The sequence below is a fragment of the Tursiops truncatus genome, chromosome X, assembly GCF_011762595.2.
Source record: "Tursiops truncatus isolate mTurTru1 chromosome X, mTurTru1.mat.Y, whole genome shotgun sequence".
NCBI classification, from domain to species: domain Eukaryota; kingdom Metazoa; phylum Chordata; class Mammalia; order Artiodactyla; family Delphinidae; genus Tursiops; species Tursiops truncatus.
This window is the reverse complement of record NC_047055.1, coordinates 121,592,035-121,606,008: the sequence shown is the minus strand read 5'-3', so window position 1 is coordinate 121,606,008 and position 13,974 is coordinate 121,592,035. Positions and strand designations below refer to the sequence as shown.

The 13,974-nt window shown below is 45.6% G+C and overlaps 1 protein-coding gene across 1 annotated transcript in view; it reads left to right on the top strand.

Annotated features, from left to right (window-relative positions):
* WWC3 (WWC family member 3) overlaps positions 1-12,719 on the top strand; it is an 80,152-nt gene extending 67,433 nt beyond the window's left edge. The window contains 5 exon segments of the mRNA XM_033850048.2: positions 3,944-4,108; positions 6,176-6,268; positions 8,062-8,289; positions 8,437-8,564; positions 9,999-12,719. Coding sequence (XP_033705939.1) covers positions 3,944-4,108; positions 6,176-6,268; positions 8,062-8,289; positions 8,437-8,564; positions 9,999-10,065 — 681 coding nt within the window. The 3' untranslated portion in view covers positions 10,066-12,719.
* The last annotated feature ends 1,255 nt before the right edge of the window (positions 12,720-13,974 follow it).

The window sequence follows — 13,974 nt, the reverse complement described above, 5'->3', positions numbered from 1 at the left end:
ATGAAAGAGACTAAAAAGAATAGAAAATATCAGTGAAACTAAGAAGTGGTTCTTTGAAAAGATAAACAAAATTGGTAAACCTTTAGACTCATCAAGAAAAAAAGAGAGCCTAGATAAATAAAATCAGAAATGAAAAAAAGAGGGGACTTCCCTGGTGGTCCAGTGGTTAAGACTCACAGACTGCATGGCATAGCAAAAAAAAAGAAAAAAAGGAAACGAAAAAAGAAGTTACAACTGACACCACAGAATACAAAGGATCATAAGAGACTACTATGAACAGTTGTATGCCAGTAAACTGGACAACCTAGAAGAAATGGATGAATTCCTAGAAACATACAATTTCCCAAAACTGAATCAGAAAGAAATAGAAAATATGAACAGACTGATTATTAGTAATTAAACTGAATCAGTAATTTAAAAAACTCCCAACAAACAAAAGTTCAGGATCAGATAGCTTCACAGGTGAATTCTACCAACATTTAAAGAAGAGTTAACACTCATTCTTCTCAAACTATTTCCAAAAATGGAAAAGGAAGGAGTGCTTCTGAACCCATTCTATGAGGCCATCATCACCCCGACCAAAACCAAAGACACCACAAAAAAATAAAGCTACAGGCCAATATCACTCACGAACATAGATGCAGAAATGCTGAACAGAATACTAGCAAACCATGCTCAAGTGGGATTTATCCCAGGGATGCAAGGATTGTTCAGTATCCACAAATCAATCTAAGAGATATACACCATGTTAGCAAATTGAAGAATAAAAATCAAGATCATGTCAGTAGATGCAGAAAAAGCTTTTGACAAAATTCAGCATCCATTTGATATGATAAAAGATCTCCAGAAAGTGGGTAGAGAGGGAACATAACTTGACCATATATGGCCATATGTGATAAGCTCACAGCTATCATCATATTCAATGGTGAAAAGCTGAAAGCATTTCCTCTAAGATCAGGAGCAAGGCCCACTCTCACCACTTTTATTCAACATAGTATTGGAAGCCCTAGCCACAGCAATCAGACAAGAGAAAGAAGTAAAAGGAATCCAAATTGGAAAGGAAGAAGTAAAACTGTCACTGTTTGCAGATGACATGATACTATACACAGAGAATCCTAAAGACGCGACCAAAAATCTACTAGACCTCATCAGTGAATTCAGTAAAGTGGCAACATTTAAAGTTAAGGGATATAAAATTAATATGCGGAAATCGTCTGCAGTTCTATACACTAACAATGAACTATCAGAAAGAGAAATTAAAAAAAAAAAATTCAGTTTACAGCTGCATCAAAAAGAATAAAATACCCAGGAAGAAATCTAACCAAGGAGGTAAAAGACCTGTACTCAGAAAAGTGTTAAGTCATTGATGACAGAAATTGAAGACAACACAAACAAATGGAAAAGATACACCATGCTCATGGATTGGGAGAATTAATGTTAAAAATGACCATACTACCCAAGCCAATCCACAGATTGAATGCAATACCTATCAAAATACCAAAGGCATTTTTCACAGAACTAGAAAAAATAATCCCAAAACTGTATGGAAACACAAAAGACCCCCGAATATCCAAAACAACCTTGAGGAAGAAGAATAGAGCTGGCGGTATCATGCTCCCTGATTTCAAACTGTACTACAAAGCTACAGTAATCAAAGCAGCATGCTACTGGCACACACACAAAAAAAGACACATGGGTCAATGGAACAGAGCGGAGAGGCCAGAAATAAACCCACACTTATATAATCAACTAATCTATGATGAAGGATGCAAGAAAACACAGAGGGGAAAAGACAGCCTCTTCAATAAATGGTGTTGGGAGAACTGGACAGCTACATACAAAAGAATCAAAGTGGACTACTTTCCCATTCAATTTAAAAATGTTTAAAGACTTAAATGTAAGATCTGAAACCATAAAACTCCTACAAGAAAGCATAGGTAGGTATGCTCTTGGACATCAATCTTAGCAATGTATTTTAGGATATCTCTCCTCAGGCAAGGGAAACAAACAAACAAAAAACAAATGAGACTTTATCAAATTAAAACGCTATTGCACAGTGAAGGAAACTATCAATAAAACAGAAATGCAGCCTGCTGAATGGGAGAAGATAGTTGCCAACGTTATATCCGACGAGGGGTTAATATCCAAACTATACAGAAAACTCAGACAACTCAACATCAAAAAACAACCAACCTGATTAAAAACTAGGCAGAGGACTTGAATAGACATTTTTCCAAAGAAGACATTCAGATGGCCAACAGACACATGAAAATATGCTCAGTGTCACTAATCATTAGGGAAATGCAAATCAGAACCACAATGAGGTATCACCTCATACTTGTTAGAATGGCTATCATCAAAAAGACAACAAATAACAAACATTGGAGAGGATGTAGAGAAAAGGGAACCCTTGTGCACTGTTGGTGGGAATGTAAATTGGTGTCACCACTGTGGAAAACAGTAAGCAGGTTCTTCAAAAAGTTAAAAGTTGAACTGCCACACCATCTTGCAGTTCCACTTCTGGGTATTTTTCTGAAGAAAGCAGAAACGCTAGTTAGAAAAGATATATGAACCCCTATACTTATTACAGCATTATTTACAATAGCCAAGATGTGGAAACAACCTAAGTGTCCATTGTCAATAGATGAATGGGTAAAGAAGATGGGGTATATATGTGTATATATGTATACATACAGACACACATACATACACATACACATGTATATACATAATATGCAGTGAAATACTGTCCATAAAGAAGAAGGAAGTCTTGCCATTTACAGTAGCACAGATGGACCTAGAGGGTGTTATGCTAAATAAGTTGGAGAAAGAGAAATACTGCATGATTTCGCTTATATGTAGAATTAAAAACAAAACAAAACAAATGAACAACCATAACAAAACAGAAACAGACTCATAGCTACAGAGAACAAACTGGTGGTTGCCAGGGGGTTGAGGGGGTGGGGATGAGGGAAATAAGTGATGGAGATTAAGAGGTACAAACTTCCAGTTATAAAATAAGTAAGTCACGGGGATGTCCTGTACAGCATAGGGTATAAGGTCAATAATATTGTGTAAACTCTGTATGGTGACAGTCGGTAACTAGAGTTATCATGGTGATCGTTTTGTAATGTATTAAAATATGTAATCAGTATGTTGAACACCTGAAGCTAATACAACATAGTAAGTCAATTATGCTTCAGTAAAAATTAATGAATGAATGGCTCATACAGCATGTGGCCTCTTGTGACTGGCCTTTCACTCAGCCTAATGTCTTCAAGGTACATCAGACTGTAGTATCTACCAGCACTTCCCTCCTCATCGCTTGCATGAGTATGCCACGTTTTGTTTAGCTTCTCATCCGCCCGTGGATGTTTGGACTACTTCCACCTTTTGGCTGTTTGAGTAAGGCTGCTATGAACATTTGTGTGCAAGTATTTGTTTGAACACCTGTTTTCAGGTCTTTTTGGTATACACCTAGGAGTGGAATTGCTGGGTCTGACTTCAGTTTTTACCAGGATGTCCCTGGTGCTGTGTTGAGAAGGGTTTGAAGGGAGGAGGGAGGCGTGGAATCCAGGAGACGGGTGAGAAGCCTCCTGCGCTAATCAGGCTCAAGACGATGGTGACCCCGATGGAGGGTTGGTGATAGGAGGTCAAAACGTGCTTAATCTCGAACACAGAGCCAGCAGAATTTAATCTTGGACCAGATATAGGGTGTATGAAAGAGAGCTGGGTCCAGAATGACACGAACCCTTTTTTTGCTGGAACAAATGGGAAAGTAGAGATCCTTGGCAGAGGGAATATCAGAAATTCCATTTTGGACGTGTTAAGTGTGAAATGCCAGTTAGAGCTCCAGTGGCAATGGCAAGGTTGTTTGGTGACTCCACTAATTTAATGCTTGTGTTCTAGAAAGAGTCGTGGTAAACAATAAATTACTATCTAGGTTGATAAGGAAACCAACACAGAAGATCTCTTCCCGGAAGAGGTGGCGAGTCTGCCGAAGGAGAGGCCTGGCCGCAGGGCCCGCGGCTCGCCCTTCACGCGGAGCAGCACCATTGTCCGTTCCCAGACTTTCTCGCCCGGAGCGCGAAGCCAGTACGTTTGCAGAGTAAGTCGGGAGTCCTTTGCCACCTGCCTGGAAGGATTCTTCATCGGTCGCGGGCGGGGCTGGGCAGCAGAGGGTTGGAGCTCCCGGCACATCCTCACCTGCACGCAGGGTTGAGAACTCTGAGACAGGTGGAGGGGGAGACCCCACCTGCTGTGGTCCGTGGAGACAGGACAGCAGGTTGGAGGTTGGCCGGCCGTGGCCGTGTGACAGTGACGGCACAGACTAGCAGAGACGAGGCGCTGTTGAGGATAAGTGCTCACGACGCAGCAGACTGGGGCGCCGTTTGGCTCGAGGAGAGCTTTGACCCTCCCGCTCCTCTGACGGGGCTCGTTGGAGAAAGCATCTTCCCTTGAAAGGGCTACCAAGGGGCCGCTGCATTAGGGCAAAGCCAGAGTTTGATCATATGAGAGAGGCAGACCCTCAGGCCTACGTGGGAGACACTGAGGGGTCCCCAGGCCCACCCTCAGGCTCAGAAATTGGCTAGGACTCACGGAACTCAGAAAAGCCGTCGTATCCACGATGATGGTGCGCCGCAGGAAGGGGTGCAGACCGACGCGCAGAGGGAAGAGGCGTCGGGCAGCGCTCCGGAGAGACGTGGCGGAGCTTCCAACCCTTCTCCCGCAGCGGAGTTGTGCGGCAGCTCTCACCTCTCAGAGCAGTGGCAGCGTGCCCGGAGCACAGCCGACCAGGGACGCTCACCCGAGGCTTGGTGCCCAGGGGTTTTGTAGGGGTGGTCACGGGGCACTGCTGGTGGCCGGGGTGGCTGACCTTCGTCTGCAGCCCCTCCAGGGTCAATCTGGTGGCCCAGGGCCCCCCTCACATTGTCAGCAGAGACTGTGCGGCCAGGCCAAGGTCCCCAGGTAAACAGAGACACTTAGAACGTTCTAGGGACTTACAGGTCACTGCCCAGGAGCTGAGCAGGGAGCCCACCTTTCTTGGGCAGGGAATCCTTTACTCACAGGAGGGAGCAACAGGGGCTGGGGCCCGGGTGGCCACGTTTGCGAGGCCTGCAGCTCCTCTCCCCACGCAGTGAGGTGTCCCGGTCGCGCTGCCCCGGGCAGCCCAGGGTCAGGCGGGGCACTCCCGCCCCATCAGGCTGCAGCCCTGTGGGGCCTGATGCTTCATCACGCGGCTGGAGGTGCCTGATCGAAGGCCATCCTTCCTTATCCTAGACTCTTGCCGAACCCCTGTGGAGCAGCCTCCCGCCTGCTTGCTGAGGAGGATGGGGTGGTGAAGGAGGAAGCCCTTCACCGCCCCAGAGACAGGCCTCCAGCCCCTGCACTGTGCTTTGCGCCCTGCACAAAGGCACGCACTGACCGGCGATGCTTCTAGAGGCCTCTGTTTTTATATATGTTTGTGATGACTGGGAGGCACGTAAGTGCAGTGCTGCAACATTTCCTGCTATCTGGGGTTCACTGGCATGGAAAGTAAGGCCGTGAAGGCCAGGACTTTGCTTTCACACAGATATATGTTGATCCTGAAATGAAAACCTGCCGCCAAATGAAATACGTAACGTCTCGGCTCCCGTGAAGTCGGCATTATTTATTTTTCTTTTTAAAGACAGGCCTTTTCCCTTGACGGGCAGGGTGGGTGTTAGTGGTGTGGCCTTGTCCTCCTGCCGGGAACGAGGCTCTTATCTGGAACGCCACTCTTCCCAGCTCTTGCCAAAGCTAGAAACACAGCAAATGAGAATGACTGATAAAAAGTGAAAAGCGCTGAGGAGAGTGCGGGTTTTCATGAGCGTCACACCGTACCAAGTGGCAGTTGGCATTGATAGGACCGAAATTGTGTTGCTCGATTAGCTGGAAAACCTCAGCTGGTTCGGTTGATGGACCTGAAGCAGGGGTGGGGCTGGGGGTTCGTCTGCTTATTTGGTTTGTCTTTGTTTGGCCTGAAACTCTTGTGTGGGGTTTTCTTGTAAGCGAAACCCAAAGTCTTGGTAAAAGCTCTAAACGTCATAACTGTTTGAGCACCTGCACGAAACAAAATAATCCAGTTCAGAGTACACAGAGAATGAATGTTGAATTCTTGAGGAAATGTTTCTGAACCTCAGTCTTTTTGGTGTAGCTTTATCGTAGTGACAGCGACAGTTCAACGCTGCCCCGGAAGTCCCCCTTTGTCCGAAACACTTTGGAAAGACGAACCCTTCGCTATAAGCAGGTATGTGCCACGTAGACTAATCTGCCGTCTGTATGTACGCTGGGAGTTACTTCTACAAACCCGAAGGGGTAATATTTTAGGTAAGATTAATTGAAAGGTAATATGTTTATTTCCTTGTTTACTTAGATATAATTTTTAGAAGTGTATATAATGTCAATATGTTACCAATATTTGTTAATTTCCTAAGATAATACATGATCTAAGATAATCTAAGATAATACATGATCTTTACATTTTAAAATATAATAAATTAATAAACAGCCATTCTGTATAAGAGATTCTTCTTTCTTTTTGACAAGGGAGTATATACAGTTTAGAAAATTTGAGTCTTTCAACTTGGAGCATTCTCCTACTTAGGACGTTCTACAGTTTTCCTTTATATACACCGAATTTTTTCTCCACGTCACGCCAGTTTACACACTTCTGCTACTTTTAATTTGTAAGGTAGTGCCCGGGCAAGAATTCTTTGAAAGAAAAAAAAATTCCCAGATCTCCTTGTGGTGGTTGTATTTAGAGTAGCCGCTGACTGAGAATGATAAGAAAATACATAACTCAGCAACAAAAGTATTTCTCAGCAGCCATGCTGTTGGCATTTTGGCCTAGGTCTGTCTTTGTTGGGGGCTGTCCTGTGCACTGTGGGCCGTTGAGCTGCATCCCTGGCCTTGACCCACTAGTTGCCAGTATCACCCCCTCCCCCAGTTGTGACGACCAAAAATGTCCCCGGAGGGCCCAAGTCACCCGTGGTTGGGAACCAGTGAGCTCTACTATGAATTCAGGAGAGCTTTTAAATGAGTTTGTGTATATTAAGTCACTTACATTTGCATTTAACTTCTGTATATGTGCAAAATAGTGTTATGGGTGTGTAAAACGCATACAGTTATTCAGTCCTCCCAACAACGCTGATAGGCTCGTGGAGTTGTGATTTTGTTGCGCTAACTGCCTTCCCCAGCGTTGTTAGCCGTGGCGTGGGAAGTACTGCTCTCAGCTCCGTGTACAAAATTCTATTCTCGTCTTAGAGCTTTCTTGAAAACAGGAGACTTGCTTACTTCAGGCGTGTGTGGGGATGAGCGTTTTTTGTTGTTGTTGTTGTTGATGTTCGGCCTCGCTGCGCGGCTTGCAGTTGTAGTTTCTCCGACCAGGGATTGAACTTGCAGCCCAGCATTGGAAGCGGGGAGTCCTAACCATTGGACTACCAGGGAATTCCCTGGGGAGGAACGTTTTTGACAGCTTGTGTGTTTAACCAGAAAGCCCTCAACGTGGTTTATAACGTGCTTTTTTCCCGTTATACAGTAGGCCGTTAAGATTTTGCCATGTCGGCATATTTTTCATCTTTTTACAATAGCTGCGTTTTCTGCGGGCCTTATAATGTATTTGATCACTTTTCTCTTGTCAGGTATTTAGGAATTTTTCTGTCATAAAGCTTTTGCACATCATCAGCTGTGCCTTTCAGATGCAAGTCAAATGAAATTTCAGAACCAAAGAAAACACAACATTTTGTGGCTCTTGCTTATATTGTCAAGTAGCACTTGAGAAAGATGACGCCCTCCTGCCCCGTGTGAGAGGGTCTGTTTCTCTGCGCTTTAGCCAAAGCCTAGGTCGTCATTACAGCGGACAGCTTGCTGTCACTGGCTCGTTACCGGAGTGGAGGTTTGAACCCGTGTCGCCCACATCCGTGTTGTGTTGGCGTCGGGCCACGCTGCGGGTGTCTCCCTCCAGTGGGGTCGGTCACTCGGGGAAGAAGCTGCAGGCAGGGCGCGGGCGGGGTGGGCGCGCTCACGGCCGCCGTCTCGCAGCCCTGCAGGTCCTCCCTGGCGGCGCTGGCGGCGCGCACGTCCCTGGACCTGGAGCTGGACCTCCAGGCGTCGCGGACGCGGCAGCGGCAGCTGAACGAGGAGCTGTGCGCCCTGCGCGAGCTGCGCCAGCGCCTGGAGGACGCCCAGCTCCGCGGCCACGCCGAGCCCCCGGCCTGGCTGCTGCGCGACGAGCGCTTCCGGAGCCTGCTGCGGGAGGCCGAGAGGCAGGTGAGGCCCCGGCCCGCCAACGGGGGGAGGGGGCAGGCGGGCGGGCTTTTCTCGCCTCCCGGTGCCCGGAGCTGGCAGGGGGCTTCCATCGGTCTTCCTTAAAACTGGAAGCAAACCCGTCTGGTTCACCCCGCGTTGCTGTTCCAGACGAGACAGACCAAACTTGACTTCCATCAAGAACAGGCAGCTGAGAAGATGCTGAAGAAGGCCTCCAAAGGGGTGTGCCAGCTGCGCGGGCAGAACCTCAAAGAGCCCATCCAGGTGCAGGCGTTCAGGTGGGGAGAAGCCCAGGCCTCACTCTCCCGCTTGCTTTTTCCTGTCATACCTTTGTCATTATGAAGAGTAAAGTAAGTATTGAGAAGGACCCACAGGAAGTCGAGGACAAAGCAGGAATCTCCCCTGCTGTTAGCATTGTGCGGAGTTGCTTCCGATCTTGTTTTCTAAACACTGTTTTTTCATGCTGCTTGTAATCACAGTGTGGGTTCGAGTTTGCATTTAGCTCTTTTTAAATTAAAATACCCCATGTTGCCACATCATCTGTTATCTTTTTTGGCTGTAATGTCTCATCTAACAGATATAATTTACCTATTTTATACCCTGCTTCTTTCCAAATGTTTGCTCCTGTAAACAGCACAGTGATCTACATATAGATACATATGTGTATCACCTTTGCCTTTTAGTTAACTTTTTTTTTATTTAGTTAACTTTGATTGAAGCATAATAGACATACAGGAAAGCATGCATATCGTCCTATATATGAAATATTTCAGTGAATTGTCATAAACCCTACATGGCAAGAATCAAATGTTATCAGCACCCCCAGATTTCCCACACCAGAATAACCACCATCTTGAATTTGAATAGTGTAGATTAGCTTTCCCTGTTTTTATCTTTATATGAGGAAAATCACCCAGTCAATCTATTTTCTTTTGTGTCTGGCTTTTCAAAAATTGAGGTGAAATTCACGAAGCATAAGATTAACCATTTTAAAGTGAACAATTCCATGGCATTTAGTACAGTCACAATCTGTATTCAGTTCCAGAACATTTCCGTCACCCCAAAAGGAAACTCTGTACCCCCGGTAAGCAGTCACTCCCCATGCCAACCTCTCGTCAGCTCTTGGCGGCCACCACTCTCCTTTCCGTCTCTATGGGTTTGCCTTTTCTGGACCTTTCATATAAGAGGAGTCATACAGTATGTGGTCTTTTGTGTTTGGCTTCTTTCACTTAGGATAGTATTTTTAAGGTTCATCAATGTTGTAGCATGAATCAGTGCAGTGTTCCTTTTTAGGGCTAAATAATGTGTGCCTGACGTCTAGCCTTAATTTTTTTATACCTTGAATTTTTACCTCCCCATCATAAAAGAGTATAAAACACTATAGCTATCTTCCTTCAACTATGATTTAGAACTCCTTGTATAGTTTTTCATTTATTCATAAAGAAAATATTTGCTGAGCATCTGCGTATACCAGGCACTGTTCTAGGCACTGGAGACAAACCCTTGCCCTCATGGGGCTTTGTAACTTCTATTAAAATTTAGAGAGGGGGCCGGGGCAAGAAACTTTAGAGGGTTTGTATACAGATGTGCCCCTGGGGATTGAAATTCAGTGTGTTCTCTGAGTCAGAAAAGCTGTCATTGATGGCAGAGCCTCTTGCCACCTTTCACTGCATTTCTATCAGCCTCTAACCTGTAATTCTTTCCAATCGCAGGGAGAAGATAGCATTTTTTACAAGACCAAGGATTAACGTACCTCCTCTGCCCGCCGACGATGTTTGATGTAGTGCTTTGTACACATAAAGTATTTATCTGCCTGTTTTATTTTCATGAAGTTCTTAGACTAGCTAAATTTGTCTTTAAAGTATTTGTGCAAAGCTATTAATATACACATTTTGTAAAAAATAAAAACAAAACACATATATCTATACATATATATTTTATAATAGTGACGGCAACAGGGCTTGGTTTTTCCTTGTTGTGAAATTGACATCTCTGAAGACAGGTTATTTTATAAGAGATCAATTATCATGTTAAGAGTGTACAGTTTTTACGCTGTTTTATTTGACTTAAAGGCTGGAAGACAGAAACGAAGTGAGTTCAGGCAAATTCACTGTATTGTAATTTATTTATAGTACTTTTTTTTCCTTGAAGGAAAATACTGACTTTAAGATGTATTTTAAGACTGAAATTTTGTTCTTCAGTATTTGCCATGCGGTAGAATGGAACTTTGGGGCCGGTTTTGTGTCTGACATCCGAAATGCAAACACTATGTGCTGAACTCGTCACTCGTCCCGTTTCTCCTCTGTGCATTTATCATGTATATTGTACACTTTTGCACCCTTTGTGTTCTGTTACGATGCCACCTTAGGGGCTCAGTCCTGAGTCAGTGCGGCGTGTGCGTTGCGGAGCTTGGTCTCCCGCGCGGGCTGGGCACCCATAGCCCCTGGTTTCCGTGCACCTTTCCGTGCCCACCCCGGGTCTGAGGCTGGTGGTCACGGAGCCCCCGGCAGCCATACAGCCCACCCTCACCCGGCCTCGGCAGCCCCGCCTGCCTTTCCAGTCTGCCCCATCTGATCCTGACCGACAAGGAGGGCGGTGGTGGAGCTTCTGCTCTGCTGCTCTTGCCCTGCAGGAAAGTGAAAAGAGAAGAAGGAAGGTGTGTTTTCACTGAGTCACTGGATCCGCTGATGGATAGAGCAGTCACGACATGGACACGATAACCTTGAAGGCGCTTTCTTGAGGAAGCCAGCTTCCGTGGGAACTACAGCTACCAGGCGAGTCACTCACAGGAGAGCATGTGCTTTCGATCGGAGGGCCCCCGCCCCATACTGGAGTCGTCCCAATATTTCTTAAGAAATCTTAGAACTAGCTCATGAGGAAAAAATTCTTTACGTAATAAAACTATACCATCCTTTAAAAATGCCAGGTGGTATAGTTTGCCTAATACGTATTTATTATATATGAAATGCACTCTCCTTCATGAGGCCTCGGAAAAGTAAACGAGGTGAGTCACACAAAATGTAAAAGAAAACGGAACCCTCCTCCTGGGTCTTTGTGCCCCTCCCTTGAAAGTGCCCCTCCCCCCTTAATCAGCAGCATCTCTCTTCTCATTCGTCTGTAAGCACTCCCTTGTATAACCCACCTTCCTTTTCACATTTATTAAAAATGCATTTTGTAAAAGCATTTCATTGATATGTGACCTATCACGGACAGTGAAGTTGTCTGTGGTGGTAAGGCTGAAAACTGTGTGCTTTTTCACACTTGTCACTTCTTGCTATGTATTTCTGCCTCTAGTCCCGGTTTTTTTTCTTTTGCTAATTTCTCTGCATATATACCCACAACAGAGGTAGAGACACAAAACACACGAGTGCTTGCCAGAAGTGGCCCCCCAGGAGACAGCGTTGCTGCACGGGTCAGGTTGGTGGCAGGCCCTCTCTGTCCCCAGCTGTTGAAACTTCAGATTGATGGGTTGGCTGCCGCTGGACTCGGGGGTGTGTGGAGAGCAAGTCATATGCGTCTGAGGTACATGGCTCCCCAGACGTGGGAGAGCCCCGGCCGCGTTGCCGGGCCTGTGTGTAGGCACTGCCAGTTGAAGCTCTAAGTGGGTGGAAAGGTTGAGGTAGCTTTCCTGCTGACCCCTACAAAGTAGCAACGTGGGGAAACCCACTGTGCCAATACAGAAGGCCCGCAAGGGTTTTCAAATGTCACTGCCCACTAGACACAGGTTTCTGTTTGGAATGCTTCCCCATCCCAGAGTTAAAAAAAAAAAAAAAAAAAGGAAATCCCTCCTTTGCCCACCAGAAACAAATGCAGCCCCAGCTTTGGTGTCAGTTCAAGGAGCGCTGTGTTTTGCGCCTTTCCCCTGTGCTTCTCCGCCTCCCCCCTGTCTGCTTTTGCACCTGAATGGGACCATAGTCAGAAAGGAAGGAAAGCCAGGCTGATGAAGGACGGGGAGGTGACGGGTCCGTGCTACTCGCAGGCTGTGCTGGAAGTGGCACGTGGACAGCGACAGAGGCCAGGCCAGCAGGCAGGGCACGAGGCACCCTAACTGGCTTCTCTTTCGTGATCGATTGTGCAGCTTCCGACTAGTCAAGACTGCCACCCCCTGGAAAATATCCCACATGTCCAAAAAGTGAAGTCCTGTCGTCTTAAGGGGTATTTTCTTATGTTTAAGTTTGCCCATAATCGTGCCTTGGACAATCCGAAGTCTGCCACCAGGGTCCTTTAGAAAACAGTGTGATGAGTAAAAGGGAATTCGGTCTTCACTTCATCTGGTCACGTAATTGTCACCACCGAAATAAGTAACCTTCTGTTGTGGGAATAAGTTATAATCAGTATTCATCTCTATTTTTGTCACTGTTCTAATTGTGTCATTTGTATTGTTTGAAAGTATTTCTTCTACAAAATTAAACTAACCTGCCTTAAGAACAGAATGGAAATGTGTGATTTTTAAAAAAAATGTAATTAGAGACTTAAATATATTAAAATGTATATAATTTTTTTCAACATAAAAATAGAGGTATGGGGGCTTCCCTGGGTGGCGCAGTGGTTGGGAGTCCGCCTGCCGATGCAGGGGACGCGGGTTCGTGCCCCGGTCCGGGAGGATCCCACATGCTGCGGAGCGGCTGGGCCCGTGAGCCATGGCCGCTAGGCCTGCGCGTCCGGAGCCTGTGCTCCGCAACGGGAGAGGCCACAGCAGTGAGAGGCCCGCGTACCGAAAAAAAAAAAAGAACCCTGTGCCGGTTAACCGTCACCCGCATTTCTCCGCCTCCCCCCCCCCCCCACCCCCGGTAACTGCCAATCTTTCTCTCTCTGTGGATTTGCCTATCGTGGACGTTTCCTGGAAATAGAATCACATGCTATGTGTGCTGGCTTTGTTCACTCAGCATCATGTCTTCTGGGCTCGTCCACATTGTAGCCTGTGTCAGGACTTCACTCCTTTCTATTGCTGAGTAATATTCCTTTGTGTAGATAGACCACGTTGTGTTTGTTTGTTCGGCAGTTCGTGGCCATTTGGGTTGTTTCCACTTTTTGGCTGATAGGGATAATGTTGCTGTGTACATTTGTGTACAAGTTTTTGTGTGGACATAGGTCTTTATTTCTCTTGGGTCTATACATAAAAGTAGAATTTCTAGATCATATGGTAATTCTATGTTTAACCATTTGAAGAACTGCCAGACTATTTCCAAAGCCGCTGCCCATTTTATATTCCTACCGGCAGTGTACAAGGGCTTCAGTTTCTCCACTTCCTGGCCAACATTTGTCATTTTGATCATTGTCATCTTCATAGGTGCACAGTGCCATCTCAGCGCAGTTGTGTCGGTTTTTAATTCACAGGATCCACGCCCCCTACCACACACACACCTTTTAATTTGTGTGTTTTCTGATCTCCCACAGCCTGGACTTGGCTCATTGTATCCCTGGGTGTAGTTTAACATGTTCCTCTGAACTTTATTTCCTAAAAATAAATGCTGAAAAAAAGCTGTTGTTGAACCTAAAAGCTTGATCAGATTCCAGTTCGTTTTATTCCTTTCTTTTTTGGGGGCTGGGATGGGTGGCAAGACATACCTTCATCCATCAGGTGACCTTACAATGTTTCTTTTTATAGGGTTTGCAACTATTGATAATCAATACATAGATCCATTAATTCACTAAGGGTTGAAAAATGATGATATTCTCTCAATTTTT